Source organism: Rousettus aegyptiacus, unplaced genomic scaffold, assembly GCF_014176215.1.
Source record: "Rousettus aegyptiacus isolate mRouAeg1 unplaced genomic scaffold, mRouAeg1.p scaffold_m13_p_7, whole genome shotgun sequence".
NCBI lineage: Eukaryota > Metazoa > Chordata > Mammalia > Chiroptera > Pteropodidae > Rousettus > Rousettus aegyptiacus.
The window spans coordinates 108705255-108722660 of NW_023416310.1; the positions used below are offsets into that span (position 1 = coordinate 108705255).

A 17406-nucleotide genomic window follows, 5' to 3' on the forward strand; every position below is an offset into this window, starting at 1 on the left:
ATTCTTCTCTACCAAACTCACCTCTCCCAATTATTTGATTGCCATGCGCTATCTACTTTATTTATCTTATATTTATTTATCTTATATTTTTCACTCCACTGCCCCACTTGAGTTTAGAGCCTTGTTCGCTTATCATTCAAATTACTATAACAGCCCACATGGTCTGTTCAGCTGTCTTCAACCCCTTAAATTCATTCTTTACACATTATTGTCAGAACAATTTTGCTCATATGAAATCTTTCAATGGTTCCATAAATTTTAGAATCAAAGTCAAACTATTTAGAATGACAAATGAAACCTTTGGTGTTTTGGCCTCTGCCTTCCAAGCTTTGACACATTCTTATCATTACTTAATAGGTGTTTTATGAACATGCCATGCTGTCACCCATCTGTACCTCTGTATATGTGGTTCCCTCTCTTCGAAGTACTCATCTCACTCTGGAGAATTTGTATTATCCTTCCAAAAATGGGCCCAGACATTGTTTCTGGGGTACTAACTCTGGTCTCTCCAAGTTCCTTTGGTTATGCCCCTTTCCTTCTGTCCATATCCTGTGTAAATCTCTACAACATGCATGTTCTGTAACATAGTATCATCAGAACATCTATCTCCCTGTGAAATGCTTTAACACACTGTACTCTGCTTACTCAGTTGTTATTCCCTTCAACCTCATCCTCTTGCCCCTGTAATTCATGACTTCCTGAAGACAGGGCCCAGTTTCTTATGTACAATTTACGGTGCCTGGGAGAATACTTCGCTCAGATTTGGGGTTAAACATTTACTGAGTAAACCAGTTCCACAGTTTAGAATTATTCTCCTTCTTTCATTTTTCTTTGCAGTCTGAAAACTAGACAACCTCAAATTTGGAAAACATGCTTTTATTTCATAAAAATGATTCCTTTTCAAAACTTTGCCACAGGTGATAGGTTCTTTAAACTATTTCTTAGCCTTAGGATTTTTTTTTTGCAGCCAACTAAGGAAATATTAATAGTTTAAACCTTGAACGGATGGCCTAATCAAATGGCACTTTTTTCTACTTAAATTATCTAACCTGTTGTTCAAAACATAAAAGCCACAATAAATATGACTTAGAGGCAATGAAGAAAAATATTTCTGAGAACAAAATTAGAAATTGTAAAAATTTTGAGAGATTGCTAGGTATAGTTTGGAACTAACTAGAAAAATAAAGGGGGAAGAGAACAGACTTTTTTTTTTCCTTCTTTAATGAAAACCACACACAAAGTTTGACAACAGTTTAGGAAAAGGCAAATTCCAGAGAGCGAGGTAGTTTACAGGTTTTCTTTTTTAAATCTATTATTTGGTCCTTTGCTGTAAAAATGCATATATTTTAAGATCAATTGTTTGTTATTAAAATGTTAGTTGTAATAAATATGTTAATAGCTTATATAGTTGTTGTCTTTCTGTTGAGAAATCCAGTGTCCCTAACTCAGATATTTCTCACGTTTACATATCACATATAGCATATAATGCTGTATAAAGACAGAAAAACTCTACCTTTCAGCTTATAAATGGCCAAAATCAATATCTGCAGTTCTGATTTATTTGTCTCAGGATATTTAAAAGTGACTGACAGGTATAAAAGTTTTCCCAATATTTTTGCATAGTCAAAGTTACCCTTAGAATGTGATACCCGATGAGGAATTAAAATAGAAAGTTTTCTCATAGTCATTACATTAATTAAATCAATCTCAAGTATGTATACTCTGATGAGCTTTGGTTTAAGGCTTTCACACATGCAAATTTACTTTCAAGGGGTTCTCTTCAATGTGAATTTTATAATGATTAGTAAGGGATGACCTCTGGCTGAAGAGTTTCCCACATGCATTACATTCATAGGGTTTCTCTCCAGTATGAATTCGTTGATGTGCAATAAGTGATGAGCTCTGTCTAAACCTTTTCCCACATGTATTACATTTAAAGGGTTTCTCTCCTGTATGAATCCTTTGATGCTGAATAAGAGCTGCACTTTGGCCAAAAGATATCCCACATTCCAGACATAGATAAGGTTTCTCTCCTGTATGAATCCTCTGGTGATTACTAAGGGATGAGTTGCACCTGAAGGTCTTCCCACATTCACTGCATTTATAGGGTCTCTCTCCAGTGTGCATCCTCTGGTGCTGGATGAGAGCTGAACTCTGTCGAAAGGCTTTCCCACACACTTTACACTTGCATGGTTTCTCCCCAGTGTGAATTCTCTCATGAATAATAAGTGTTGAGTGGGAACTTAAGGCTTTACCACATTCGTTACAATTATACAATTTTTCTCCAGTATGAATTAGTTGGTGTCTATTAAGTCGTGAAACAGATGTGAAGCCTTTTCCACATTCATTACATCTATAGGGCTTTTCTCCAGTGTGAATTCTTTCATGTTGAATAAGAGAGGCGCTCTGACTGAAGGCTCTCCCACACTCCCCACATTTAAAAGGTTTCTCCCCTGTATGAATTCTCTGATGATAACAAAGGGATGAGCTAGACTTAAAAGTGTTGCCGCATTCATTGCATAAATAGGACTTCTTTCTGAGATGCATTTTCTGACATCCAGGAAGGGGTGTGCCACAACTGGATGCCTTCCTACCCAGATTGTATCTATGGGGATTTTCTTGAGAATGGATTTTTTGATGTATAAAAAGGCCAGACCTTCTGCTGAAGGATTTACTACATTCTTTACATCTATAGGATTTTTCCACAGTATGGGTTCTTAGGTGTTTACAAAGGGATGCACTATGGCTGAAGGCTTTTCCACATTCTTTACATATATAGGGTTTCTCTCCAGTATGAGTTCTTTGATGTTGAATAAGAGCTGAACTTTGGCTGAAGGCTTTCAAACATTCTTTACATTTAAATAATCTCTCTCCAGTATGGTTTTTCTGATGTTTACGAAGGGATGAACTGTGATTAAAGGCTTTTTCACATATATTACATTTATAGCATTTCTCTACTGTCTTGATTTTTGTTTGGTTAAGTAAATTTGAGTTCTGCTCTAAGCTACTTCTTTGTATTTCATATTTTGAGGGTATTCTTTCTCTAGAAACTTTCTGTTGTTTAACAAAGACTGACTTCAGGCTGAAATTTTGGCCAAAGTCACTATTTTTATGGCTTTTTTCTACAGGGAGGATTTTCGTATGGGCGATTGAAATTATTTGTAAACTATCATTTTTGTCCTTCTGTTTCTTTAATTTGTCCTCGTAAATGCAGGGTTTTTCTGATAAGAAGTTCCAGGGTTCATCTCTTTTGAGTCTTTTCCTTATCAGCCCCCAAAATGATGAGTCTTGTGTTTGGGTTGACTTTGTGGTTGTAGGAGTGCTCTTACTTCCTGGAAAAAAAAGGAAAGAAACTGCCAATGATTCACACAATTGGATGAGACTAAATATATACAAAGAATAAATATTGATATCTAAACAGGGGCTTGCTTTCTGGCTAAAATATACTAGCAAAAGGAAAAAATAGGTAGTAATATTGTATAAAAATAATAGATGAAGGCTTTAAGGATTTGGGTGAATACAAAACTAGAGTAAGCTCATTTAAAGAAGGTGAGACTATAGGAATGAATGGAGAGAAGGGATTAGAGGAAAAGCATGAATTAGGAAATGTAGTCTGGTATCCAAAGCCTATGATAGGCTCATAAATCATCTCCATAACATTGGTTTAACTTCTGCAATTATTTCTAATCTTGAATGTCTTTCTTCCCTTTTCCTACATGGCAGACTTCTCTGTATCCTCAGATTCAGTTCCAGTATTAACTCTTCTGCACAGTCTTTCTTAACAGAGCTCCAACAATTCATTCTTATTATACCACTTACTATAGTACATTATAATGTACATATCTAAGGGGGAAAATTATGAGTATATTTAGAGACAATGAGAAAGCCTTTAAAAAATCAGCACCAGGGATAATAAAAATGCTCAAAAAAAAATAGGAATTGAGGGATACTTCCTCAACATGATAAAATACATATCCTTTATAGTTCTAAACCAGTATCTTATTTAATGAAGAAACACTAGAGAAATTTTTCTTTGAGATAATTGTATTTGTAAATCCTTCCTTTATGCCTTTGATATTATGTAAATCTTTTAAAGCCTCTGTGAACATCACCACCCAGGAATGTTTTTTTCTTAAGAGCTTGAGAGCTGTGCCTTTGTAAAGTAAACATCAAAACTGACAGTGCTCCTATCTCCCTGCCACATGGGACATTTAGCCTATGTGCATAGATCTGAACTGTGACTACCTGCTTATTCTATGATACTAGAAGTCCCCACAGACACATACTTCTTAGGATAAAGACAATTAGCTAGCACAGATAGTTAGCCCAACTGCCAGGCGAATCTGGGGTGAATATGAAAGAATGTACAGCTAACTGTTACGTACCTCTTAAATGAGGATAAATTACTATTAATCTTGAGAACATGTATATAAATGTATCTCCTGAACTACTTTAAAAAGAGTATGTTTCTTTCTGTTCTTGTAATCTCATTAGCAATTACCTGTCATGCACGTGGCAATCTGGTTTAATGCTTATTCAATAGTAACAATATTTTCTGCCCTTTGGAGAGGATTTTCTGGATTGGCAGGAGATTTTTAAAAAACTTTTCCCCAATACTAGATTAAGGGACGGCGTGAGAGTTGAAGGCAGAATCAGTATTTTTTGACCCCAGAAACCTTTTGGGCTTTATTTCCTAAAATATTTCTTCAATTTATCCAATAATCTGTCAGAGTCAAAGTTATACCTTGATAAAAACATGACTTTCATTTGCAGTCTCACAAGGTTCTCTTGAGAACCAGAGAAATGAGAGAATTACAATTAGTATGCTAGGAGTTATACCTAACACCATGATGGGGGTATTGCTCATTTGTGAACATCCTTTGCCTTAGTAGAAAAAACGAAATGCTGGTCTAGAAATTTTGTTTTTGGTAACTAATTTTTTAAAACTACCATGTAAATTTTCAACATATATAAGAGCAGAAAGAATTGTACTATGAACCTCTAAAGCCAGCTTCAACAACCACCAACACTTTCATGTATAAGTTCCACCCCTCCTCCGTCAGACTGCTAAAGCAAATCCCAAAATCATATCATTTCATCCATAAATACTTCCAATTGCATTTCTCAAAGATAAGAGCTTTTTAAAAACAAAAATAAAATAAAATAAAATAAATCACAGACAACTAAATTAACACTATTCTCTAATAACATCTTATATACAGGCAGTGTTTAAATTTTTCTTATTGCCTCGTAAATGTTTTCAATTATAAAACAATCAAGGTTCGCCACTGCATTTGGTCGGTATACCTATTAAATCTCTTTTAACCAATAGGTTATACATGTAATCAACTTGATAAAGAGATCTGCAAAAACCTATAGCTAACATTATACTTAATAGTAAAGGTAATGCTGTCCACCTAAGATCAGGAACAATATCTTAGGTGGACAGCATTACCAAGAATGTCTGTTCTTACCACTCTTATTCAGTACAGTATTGCATGTCTAGTTAGTACAATATGGCAAGATAAGAAATAAAAGGTATACAGGTCAGAAAAGAAGAAATAAAACTATCCCTATTTGTAGGTGACAGTACATAGAGAATCCCAAGGAATCTACCAAACATTTCCTAGAACCAATAAGAGAGTTAAGAAAAGTCACAGTATATAAGATAAACATACAAAACCCAATATTTCCATATACTAGCAATGAACATGTGGACATTGAAATTATAACACCATTTATAATTGCTCAGAAATATTTACGTATAAAGTTAACAAAATACATACAGGACTTATATGGTGAAAACTATATAACACTGATGAAAGAATTTAAAGAACGAAATAAATAAAAAGTTATACTATGTTCATGGATTGGAAGATTCAGCATGGTAAAGATCTCAATTACCCCCAAATCAATACACAAGTTTACTGCAAGTCTTATCAACATCTCAGCAAGGTTTTTTTGTAGCTATAGACAAGATTATTCTAAAATTTATATGGAAAAGCAAAGAAACTGGAATAGCTAAAAGAACTTTAAAAAAGAATAAAGTGGGAATAATCAATCCACTCAATATTACGACCTATATATAGTTACAGTAATCAACACCATGATGAGAGTGGAGAGGCAGACATGTAGGTCAGTGAAATAGGAACAGACGTACAAATGCATGTAATTAATTTTTGACAAAGGTGCAAAGAAATTGAGTGGAAGAAAGATAGCTTCTTCGACAAATAATGCTAGGACAACTGAATGTCTGTAGGCAAAGAGGAGAGAAGAGGGGAGGGGAGGGGAGGGAAGAGGACGACAGACTGAAACAGACGGACAGACAGACAGTAAGAATCTCAACATAACCCTACATTTAATACAAAAATTAACTAAAAAAGGATCATGGACATAAAAGTACAATGTAAAACTGTAGCACTTTTAGACAAAACAGAGAAGAACATTTTTAAGACCAAAGGATAGGCAGAGAATTCTCAAATTTGACACCAAAGGGATAATCCGTAAAAGGAGGCATTTTTAAACTGGACCTTATCAAAATGAAAACTTTTATTCCCCAAGACATGATTAAGAGGATGAACAGAAACTAAAGACTAGGAGAAAATATTTGCAAACCCCTTATCAGTCAAATGACTACTATCTAGAATAATATAAAAAACTCTCAAAACTCAACAATAGAAAACCAAACAATACAATTAGAAAATGGACAAAAGACGTGTGCAAACATTTCACCCAAGAAGATATACAGACGGCAAAACAGCCACACAGAAATATGCTCAATATCGTTAGCCCTTAGGAACTTGCAAATTAAAATCACAACATGTATGACCATACATCTATCAGAATGGCTAAAATAAAAAATTGTGACAACACAAAATGTTGACAAGGTTGCAAAAATTGGATCACTTAGATGTTGCTACATTGCTGGTGGAATGTAAAATGATACAGCCCCTCTGGAAGACAATTTGGCTGTGCCTTTAAAAACTAAGCATGTAGTTTCCGGCCTGGGCGGGTGGCCTGCCGGAGGCCTGCCCACCCCCCACCCCCCACCCCCCATCAGGCTCTGACTCCGTGAGTGAAAATCAAATTAGGAGACTTAGTAGAGAGCCTGCCATCTACTGGAGTCCAGCCTGCAGGTAAGGCCACATTTGGGGATGGCGGCAGCCCAGGCACCTGTGGACACTTCCCAGCCATCCCTGCCCGATGTGTTGGGGCCACCACAAAATGGAGGGAATGGCCACCCCACCAAAGAGGAGCTGCCTATCTCCTGTGAACAGCTTCGAGGGGACTCACATCAAGAAAATGTCCATTGAAGGGAACATTGCTGCAGGGAAGTCAAGATTTGTGAATATCCTTAAAGTGAATATTCTTAAACAAGTCCATGAGGATTGGTAAATGGTTCCTGAATTTGTTCCCAGATAGTGCAATGTTCAAAGTGATGTACATTGAAATGAATTTTAAGAACTGACAACATCTCAGAAAAGTGGTGAGAATCTTCTTCAGGTGATGTATGAGAAACCTAAAGGATGGTCTTATACCTTCCATCATATGCCTGCCACAGTCCAATATGAGCTCAGCTTGCCTCTCTCACTGGCAAACTCAAAGAGGGGAAGAAAGCGGTATTATTTTTTGAACAACCTGTGTATAGTGACAGGTATTTTTTTGCATCTAATTTGTATAAATCTGACTGCATGAATGAAACAGAGTGGACAATTTATCAAGACATGAATGACTAGATGAATAACCACTTTGAAAGCTGGCTCTTGCATAGAACACTGAAAACCAACTTTGATTATCTATAAGAGGTGCCAATCTTAACACTGGATGTTAACGAAGACTTTGAAGACAGACAAACCAGCCTGGTTGAAAGGGTCAAAGAACTTTTGAGTACTCTGAGATCTTGATGAAGACCACAGGCTGTGAAATAATTTCAGTTACTTCAGCTTTTTGTATCTGTGTAGCTCCATGTTCATTCAAATCTCTTTATAAAACCCAAGTTTTTAACTATTTTTGTTCCAAGAAAAAAAATGTTTTTGATGAATCCTATACAAAAGTTTGTAACCAGTTTTTTCCTTCCTTCCTTCCTTCCTTCCTTCCTCCTTCCTTCCTTCCTTCCTTCCTTCCTTCCTTCCTTTCTCTTTCTTTCTTTCTTTCTTTCTTTCTTTCTTTCTTTCTTTCTTTCTTTCTTCTTTCTTTTCTTTCTTTCCTTTCCTTCCTTCCTTCCTCTCTCTCTCTCTCTCTCTCTCTCTCTCTCTCTCTCTCTCTCTCTCTCTCTCTCCTTTTTCTTTTTTTCTTTTTTGGTCTAAACAAACAAAGACATTTAATTATCTTATGACAAAAAGTCTGGATGTAGATGGTTCCACAAACAGTGCACCATAAAGGACCCAGCCTCTTCTGTCTTTGCCCTCTGTTTTCTACCTCAGCAGGCTGCCTCCCCTTACTCCTGCTCCGGTGCTCCTTATCTCACTGGTGACCAGTTTCTTAATTGGGTTTCTTAACTGGAAACTTTAATGTTACATAGTAAATGCTAATATGGCCTGTGTAAATTAGTGCAAAAAGTAGAAAGTGAGATTTAAGGAATCTTCTAGAAAAAGGATTCAAGTTTTATTTTAAGTACTTTTGGTCAAGTGCCTCCCCTTCCACCTTAATTTATGTGGCCAATAAGACCAGGTTTAGTATTTAATCATCTCACTGATATTTATTAGTGTGTTTATAACACATTTCTAGAGGAGCAGGTTAGTCTTTGTTTCCAGGTTGTAGTGGCATAACCTATTTTATGTCATTTAGTCCTTTTCCTGCCTTTTTTTCGACATCTGCGCTATGGGGGATACTTCATTCATCTTTTTGCATGTGATTTTAAATGATTAAAGAGGAAATGTTTCTGTACGTAAAAGGTAACTGAAGGTTATTACATGAGTAAAAGATTTATGTGGAGCTTAAAATAGCTATCTATTTTCTCCCTTCTCAGACCATTCTTTTCGAATGGAATGTTACTTTTATAGTTAAGAGATTGGTTTAAACCATGACTGTCTTTAAATCATTTGAGGTGGAAGAGCATTTTTTCCTATATTTATTTTCATTTTTATAGGTGAAATGTTAATGGAACATAGTGAGGGATAAGTTTTTCTATTTTATTATTTATTGACTCTGCACTGGGAATGAGTTGCCTTTCATTACCTTTATACTTCACGAGAAGTCAAAAGAGAAGTTGAAGAAAAGGTAAATGATTTCAGCAGTTAGTCTTCTTAGTTCCAGATGTTATTTCCTGCCTCATCCTTTCCTGCTTTCCCCTCTGTCTGGATTAGTTAGGCAGCCTACTATTTTAAAGTCATACATTTCTATTTTGAGAGCATCAAGATTATTCCTCATTTCATAGTTTGCTTTGCTTTTCTGTAGGGTTATACCTTAAGTTTCCCCCCACACTCTTTCAACAGAAATTACTGATAAAATCGACCTTGCTTTATATGTTACGTATCTTGAAAGCATTATGATATATATTAGGAAATTTATATTAATAAAAAAGACGAAAAGGTAAACAAGTCACTTTTAAAAATATGCATGGATTTATTTTAGTTCTGTATATAATTAAAGATTTCTTTCAAGTTTGCTTAGTTAAGATGAGAAGTGTTTTTTCTATGTACTTACCCTTTCTACTTGACATTTTAGGAAAATCCTGTGTTTTTGAAATGAGGGGAAGAGTCACTTTTACTTTAAAACCATCATTTTCCTTTTTAAAATCTCATCTTTTGGGGGCAGTTTCATGATATTCAAAGATAATAATGTAGTGGGTTAAATAGTCTAGATGCCCTGATCTTTGAAAGGGAAACTGCAATTCAAATCTATAATCACCATGAATATTTAAACTGTCTCATGATATTGTATGGGTTTTTCTTTTTGCATCAATTTGTTTACTAAATTAAATATTTGCTTAATAAATAGTATAAATCTCATGAACTATAAAAATAAAACTAAACATGCAATACCATAACACCCAGCAATTACACTCTTGGGCATTTATCACAGACAAAAGAAAACTCATTTTTGCAAAAAAACCTGCACAAGAATGTTTATAGCAACTTTATTTGTAATTGTCAAAAACTAGAAACAATCCAGATGTCCTTCAACTAGTGAACGGTTATATAAACTGTGGTATATCCACATCATTCAGCGATCAGGAATTAATTATTGATACAGGCAAACACTTGGATAAACTCCCAGAGAATTGTGTTGAGTGGAAAAAAAAATCCTAAAAGGTTATACATTGTATGATTCCATTTACATAATATCCTTGAAATGACAAAATTATGTTAATGGGTTAGTGGTTACGAAGGGTTAAGGGCAAGGGGATGTGGGGAACAGAGAGAGAACAAGAGAGAAGTGGGTGTGTCTAAAAATGGGTAACGGGAAAAATCCTTATGGTGACATAAGAAATTCTGTATCTTTACTGTATCAATATCAATATCTTGCTTGTAACGTTGCATTATAGGTTTGGAACTGTATAAAAGACTAATGGGATCTCTGTATGATTTCTGATATTTGCAGGTGAATCTACAATTATCTCAAAAACTTTTTTTACAAAAAGTAGAATTCCCTCTAGAAATAAGAAATCAAATTTATACCATCCCCTCAATCTGTGTCGCCATCAGTGAATGCTATCACTGTCCATCCCAGAACACGCCACAAACTAGCACGCATCCCTGCATCCCTGGCAACCCTACCCGCTGTGCCCTCCCACCTGACGGTGAGCTCCACCAGAGCAGGACCTGTGTCTTTCTGTCCTCAATTTCCACCAAAGCCACCTCTTCCATTTCTCTCCCCTGATTCTTCCTAACCCACCTTGTACATGTTGAGGTTTCCAGGGATTCTGTCCTTTGCTGTTCCCACCTGGTCAGCTCAAGGCTTCAAATGCCACCTTTGTACTGATGGCTCCCTAACCGCCCTTGCATTCCCACCCACGTATACCTTATACAACTGTCCCCCAGCAACCTCAACCCGAGTATTTCACTCACATCTCAAGTGACACCCATCCCACACTGAACTCACCTTATACCCTTAACAAGGGCCCCTCCTCATTCCTCCTGAATGCCACCACATGTACCTTTGTTCAGGTCCTAGTCACGTCTTGCCTACATTATGCAATAATCTCCAGAAACTTTTCACATCTAGTTTTGCCTCTTTTTGCCTCACTTTAAATCTATCCTGCAATTCTTCCAACGTGATCATTCTTGTTAAGTTCAACTAAGGACTTAATGAATTATTCTTTGTGACAAATTAAAAGATTACATGTAAATCAAGTTCCCTTTCACCCTGCTCATTCTCGATCTCACTCCAAACGTAACTACCATTACCAGCTAAGCTGTGCCCCTTTCTCTCTGTACTTGTCATGCATATTATACCTATAGACAAACACCCATGTAATTTTCTTTAAATATAAATGGTGCCACATCAAAATAACACTCTAGAACTTGCTTTAGTCCTTAATGGGCCTTGGAGGGAGCTCTGTCAGTGTCCTCTTTCTGACCGTGGTGCCGTATGCCAGAGTGGGGACATACTACAGCTTCTTCAACTGTGACTGTACTGAAGGACGCTTACCCTGTTTCTGATTCAGACCAATTTTTCTAAAATAGCAAGGATGATATAATTCTTCATTTTAAAATCCTTTAACTATTTGCAGTTCCTATCTCTAAGAACTGCATCAAAGCACTATAACGTGGCCTCTACCTAGTTTTCTAAAATCCTTTCCTTTCTCCCCTTCTTCTTACCCCATGTACATACCCTGAGTCCCAGTAAGAATGAATAATCTGCAGTTCCTTAAATACACCACATTTGCTGAATGACTACATGAAAATGTAGCCCTTTTCTGCAACAAGAGGAAAGAATAAGAGATCCTGAGAAATTCATTTGCGAAGTGATAACCAGAAAAAAAGAGGACCCCCCATGTCTATGGCCTTAGTGTCTCCTCTCCCATCATTTCCGGAGGACCAAGAACTTGGGAGAAACTTTCCGGACCAACACCCTGCCTCCTGCCACAACATTTCGTGCACTCATTGACCAGACCTTTGCCTGTGGCAATTCCTGCACCTCAGTTCCCCACTCACCCAGCCAAGAGCAACCAGGACTTCCTTCCTCGACCTTCCAGGGCTCTTCGCCTTGCTGCAGCAAGGAGATCACTTTGGGTTTGAAAAGTGGGAGTCCTGCCCACAGAGGAAAGAAAAGAAAAAAACAAGACTTGGTTTTGTTTGGACACAATGAGCTATCCCAGATCTGAGGGGAACACTCGTGGTGGCACTAAGAGCCCCTGCGCAGTGCTCAAGTTGGGCCCCACAATGTGAGGGTGTCAGAGGGAAAAGGAAGGGATGTGTAGAATAATTAGTTAGTTGTATGTTAGGGAAATAAGACAAACACGCAGCTTGATTAATAGGGCTTTCAACAGAGGATGGAGTATGCAAGATGTACAGACTGAATTAAAATCTGTGAACAGGTATCTGTGGCAAGGATTCTGTCCCGAGTAGCCTGTGCAAAACAAGAATACACTATCTGACTCCCTTTCAAAGATGGACTGTGCGATGTCTACCTGGCTGAAAAGAGAATGGGGAAAGGCAAGTGTCAGGTCCACAGAGAGGGCTGAGGGGCACTGCCCACTGAGCAGTGAGCAAGCAAATACAGAACAATTACAGAGGGAAATGATGCCTGAACTACAGGGGAGCTTCTAGTGTGCAACAGTGCAAACTGTCCCCCCCCCCATGGACGATTCCACGTCTATAACGAGGAAAGGTTTTCATGTTTATTTATGCAGATCCAACTTGCACATCATCAGGCAACACTCAGCTCAAGTTTCTGAGGATCCAGGGCTTTTAGCCAGGGAAGCAGGTACTGAGTTATCCCCACTTCTGAATTCTGTACCTATGGGAAAGCTTCCTTACCCAGTGAGACCAGGTGACCATAGTTCTCCAGCATCACATCCTGGTACAAGCTCCTCTGAGAAGGATGCAGCTTCCTCCACTCGTCCCGCGTAAAGAGCACAGCCACATCCTCGAACGTCACTGATACCTGCTAAGACAAGCCATCACAGAGTGAAGAAGGTGGCAGTGGGGAGGCAGATTCTGGTCCACCATGAAATGCTTCTGATATTTTTCTGGGTTCTGAAGGTTCCAGGTCATTTGTTTAATGAACAATCAACCAGTGACAAAATATATACAAGCAGCATGAAGTATAAACCAGGCTGTCTGTTCAACATTTTAGGAGACGTGTGAAGATATTCAAGGGCATTAGTGGGAGTATTAATGAGAATAATCTTCCCGATGGTGATTTGATAATATTTGTTGAGTTAAAAAGATATCCTCTGTAGTGAAGTACAGAAAATGGGTTATATATCATTGTGTAGTTTGTTCCATTTTTGAAAAAAATATATATATGTACATAGAAATTGATGCTGAGAGATGCATAAGAAATGACTGACAGCGATTATCTCCAGATAGGGGGATTATGGGTAATTTTACTTTTTTTATAGATATAAAAAAATGTACATACAAATACACATGTATATATCCACAAACATACATATATATGCACACACATATATATACATTTACATACATATATGTGTACATATTTTATCCTTTAAAATTTTTACCATGATCATGCTATACTTCATAAAAAAAGCATTAAATTATTTGCATTCAGGGGAGGAATATAAGAAATGATATTTGCTTTCAAAGAATTTACAATTCGATAGGCAGACAAGGAAAACATATGAAATAATTTGAACAATGAAAGAAAATGTGCAGCTGGACAGGATGGTGCACTGCCTACAGGGTCGACCCTTATTTTAGAGATGAGGAACACAAGGTCCAGGGCACTTGAGACCCCAGATCACATAATGTATTAGTGACAGAAGCAGGACAGTAATTAGAGTTTTCTTTTGACTCAATCCTTGGTATATTCTCTCTCTGGTCACAAAGGTCCTGTTGGTGAGTTTTACACTCGGGTCCCCGCATCATTGATGGATGGGCATCAGGTGAGGTGGGCAAGAATGCCTATGGGATCTACTCACACATGAGGACAGAGAATGTTCTGGGCAAGAGAGCAACTCGGTGCCCAGAGGTGGAGGCATTTGTTGAAGGCCCATAAATGGCAATGAAGGATATGGGTTCAAACCTGCCGTCTGGCCCCAAAGCCCCACTTCCTAAGTACTGTATACACCGCCTCTCCAGTACCGATGGCCCACTGAACCTACCCTGCTGCTTCTTGAGGAGTTTTGTCTCTGCCCCCAGAGTTAAAAGACTGCTCCAGCTGTGCCTCTCCAACATGGCTGCCCTTCGTTCACGCATCAGCTCACTGGATAAGGTCCCTTGCTCATTCCCACACATAAAGATGAACATGGCAGGTCAAGATCAGTTTTCAAGAGCATGGTAGAAGCAAGTAATGTGATCCACAGGGTTAAGAGGGAGAACAAAATAAAAACTGTGGGTGAGAGAAGCCTGGGGAAGGTATCATGAGGATTCTCAGGGGCAGAAAGAAAAAGAAAAGCATTCTGGCCAAGGGTTGTGCGGGATATGGGCTGAGCGAAGGAGGCAGGGCCAGAAAGGAACTCTGCCAAGAATGATGTTTGTATGTTCTGTCCGCAAGTGATATGAGATGCATGGCATCTCACCTGTCAAATTAGCAATCAAGCAGTGAGTTGAGATTAATGAATAAAAGAGTGTTAGAAAAATGAAGGGAAACACTGGACACAGGCTGCAGTTGTAGAGGCAGGCATGCAGGACAGAGTCCACCACCCACCCTGGGGGACCGACTCTTTAAAGGGAAAGGGACTTGGCTCCAAATCCTGGAGAAGACTGTCTTGGGAACAGAACTTCAGCTGGAGGAAAAACAACAAACAAACAAACAATCTGTCCCTAAGGCCTGAGACACAATGAACTCACCTGAGACCTTGTTTCAGTAGCCATGTCCTCTTTCTGGGCTAGTTCCCCTAAGGATGGGCACGGTCACAGAAGGCAGATCTGAAAGAAAAAGGAGCCAGGAGGGAGACGCCCCTTCTTCCTTCCACCCCTTAGAGTCACCAGCTTTCAGATCCTTCCATTAGCTGAGAATGATGCCCTGTGCTCTCAGAGAGGGACGTCAGGAAGAGCTAGGAGCAGGCAAGACCAGAGAGAAGGACTGGTCTACTTTGGTCCAGGCCCCAACTTTTCAGAGATAAAGGACTTAGGCGTCTAGCAGCAGCAGCAGCAGCAGCAGCAGCAACTTACTAAGCCAGGCACCGCTCACACCGTTTAGTCCCACAGCACTGCTGGCATCGTCAGTACCCCCAGTTATAGATCATGAAACTGAGGGCGGAGTGGGAGCAACTTGCTTCCACAGCCAATGAGGGTGCACCAGGTTCCTGCACGGCGCACCCCGGTCATCCACTATAACCCCACTTGAGTGCATGTAACAACTCTTCACCGCAAATTTTTCCCACCCACTTTCTCCCCCTCCTGTCAAGGAATCATTTCCAGATATTAGAGAAAACTATTTAAGAAAGGGGAAACATCAGCTCTCCTGTGGCAGGAAGGGGCTGCTGTCTGAGGGATGGGCACAGACTCCAAAGACCAGGGTGCCTGTACTGGCTCTGTCATTGGGGAAGCTAGCAACTCTCTTCTCGAGGAAGACAGATCGTTACGCCTGCCACCTCGGAAGACAGTGGCGACGGTAAGGGGAGGAATTATATTTCCTCACCTTCACTGACTGCCGGCAGGTGCCAGGCAGGTTGCGCTTTGGGAACGGTCGGAGGAAGCAGGAAGGTGGCTGGGGCCTGGGGCCACCGAGAACTAAATGCCTGACCTGCCTTATTCAGCCGCACGTCTGCGGGAGGGATCGCGGGAGGCAGGCGGACAGAGCTGGGGGGCTGGGCTCTCGGCACACCTGCGCCAACGAAAGCCTGGCTCGTGTGCCCGTGCCCCGCATCCTCCCGAGGCCCGGGTCCTACCTGCCTCATCCCGCCGAACATCCGACGCTCACCTAGCCCAAGCCTCGGGCCTTCTGGGGGCCGTGCCTCCGTCAGCGACACTCCGCAGGAGGAGGCTCCGGACCTGCCTGAGCCGTGCAGCAGCCTCGGGTCGGGGTTCCTGTTGGGTCAAGCCTGGGAGCCACTCTTTCTGGAGACAAACGCCCAGCGCTCCCTGTAGGTCCCATAGGAGCAGGGCAAGGGGCGGGGCAGGGGAGGCCGCTAGTGCCTTTGGGAAATGTAGTCCACGCGAGGACCCAAGGATTCTGGGAAATGTAGTTCTCTGCGCCTGTCAACGAGACGCTGGACACTGGCGAGCCTGTCACGTGCCCAGAACCCAAGTCTGGGCTCGGCGCCCCGCTGTGTGAGCTACAGGGCCTTGGTTTCCCGGTTCCTCCGGAAGTAAAGGGAGGTTCTCTGAGGGCGTTATCTTATAGCTCTGCATCTATATAAATGATAATAAGGCAGGTAGACACCTGCCAAGAACGAACCTAATCGTCGGAAGTATATAGTGCCTGCTATGTGCCAAGCGCTGTCGTAAAAGGTTGGAAATATGTCCGCGAACAAGACAAAGATCGGAACTTTTCTTTTTGGAGGGAGGGGTAGAGAGCAGACAATAAGTCATGTGCATAGTTATATAGCATTTTAGAAGATAAGTGTTATCGGAAAAAGCGAAAGGAGAGCAGGGTTGGACGTATCTAGGGTCAGTGCGCAGTCAGGTTGCAGCACAGCATAGGGTTACGAATACCACCCTGTGTTATTATAGCTGGAAAGTAAATCTTAATAAGATAGAATCAGTATCCTTCTATCAGTTCTGTTCAGATATCCTGGCTATAATCAACTCACATGAATAGTCATCAGGCCAATTTATAAGTAATATGCGGAGACTGATCAGATTCATTGACTCTATAAATCAATTGGGGAAGATTACATCTTCACAATATTGATCCTAACACTCCATTACCATCATATATCTCACTATTTATTTAGGTCTCATAAGTCTTTATATATTTTTTCCACAGCACTATTGCATATTTTTTGTGTTTTATTTGTAGATGTTTCATATTTTTTAAGCTATTGTAAATGGTGTCTCTTTTTAAATTTAATTTATAAAGTACTGGTTTTGTATACAGCTTATTGCCTAAAATTTTTTATAAATTCCAATAATGGATTTGTTGTTTTGGGGTTTTATGTAATGCCACATAATGTGTGAATGACAGTTTTACTTCTTTTTATATGTATATATTTTCTTTCCCATAATTGCCATATTGAGTGGTCTGTGATTTCTAGTCAAAGTAGATGTCAGCAAAATGGCAGAGTAAAAAGTTGCAAGCCCTCGATCTCCTTGGCAACATCCAAAAACAACTGGAAACTAGCTAAAATAACCATAGAAAAGTTCTGGAAAACACTAGAAGACTTAT

At 39.5% G+C, this 17406-nt stretch overlaps 1 protein-coding gene and 1 pseudogene across 7 annotated transcripts; one reads left to right on the forward strand and one right to left on the reverse strand.

Moving 5' to 3' along the window:
- Nucleotides 1–189: 189 nt before the first annotated feature.
- On the reverse strand, nt 190–16176 carry LOC107509719 (zinc finger protein 354B). 7 transcript variants are annotated; one of them, XM_036224323.1, is made up of 5 exons: nt 16000–16176; nt 14237–15002; nt 12924–13050; nt 12099–12194; nt 191–3328 (listed from the first exon to the last, which is right to left on the reverse strand). In XM_036224323.1, exons 2-5 carry the CDS (start codon nt 14379–14381, stop codon nt 1747–1749), a joined length of 1950 nt encoding a protein of 649 aa, XP_036080216.1. In that variant the 5' UTR covers nt 14382–15002; nt 16000–16176; the 3' UTR covers nt 191–1746. The 7 variants fall into 7 exon arrangements, with proteins under 7 accessions (XP_036080221.1, XP_036080216.1, XP_036080218.1 ...); XM_036224325.1 differs by having other exon boundaries at nt 193–3332; nt 12924–13053; nt 14925–15002; XM_036224324.1 differs by having other exon boundaries at nt 193–3332; nt 12924–13053; nt 14925–15002; nt 15968–16176.
- LOC107509727 lies at nt 7234–7904 on the forward strand (annotated as a pseudogene).
- Nucleotides 16177–17406: the final 1230 nt, after the last annotated feature.

Coding starts and splice junctions, on each gene's coding strand:
- LOC107509719 (XM_036224323.1), bottom strand. CDS start 14,381: ATGTTCATCTTTATGTGTGGGAATGAGCAAGGGACCTTATCCAGTGAG. Junction 13,051..14,236: donor ACTCCTCAAGAAGCAGCAGG/GTAGGTTCAGTG, acceptor TTGTCTTAGCAG/GTATCAGTGACGTTCGAGGA. Junction 12,195..12,923: donor TGGTCACCTGGTCTCACTGG/GTAAGGAAGCTT, acceptor CTCTGTGGGCAG/GACTCCCACTTTTCAAACCC.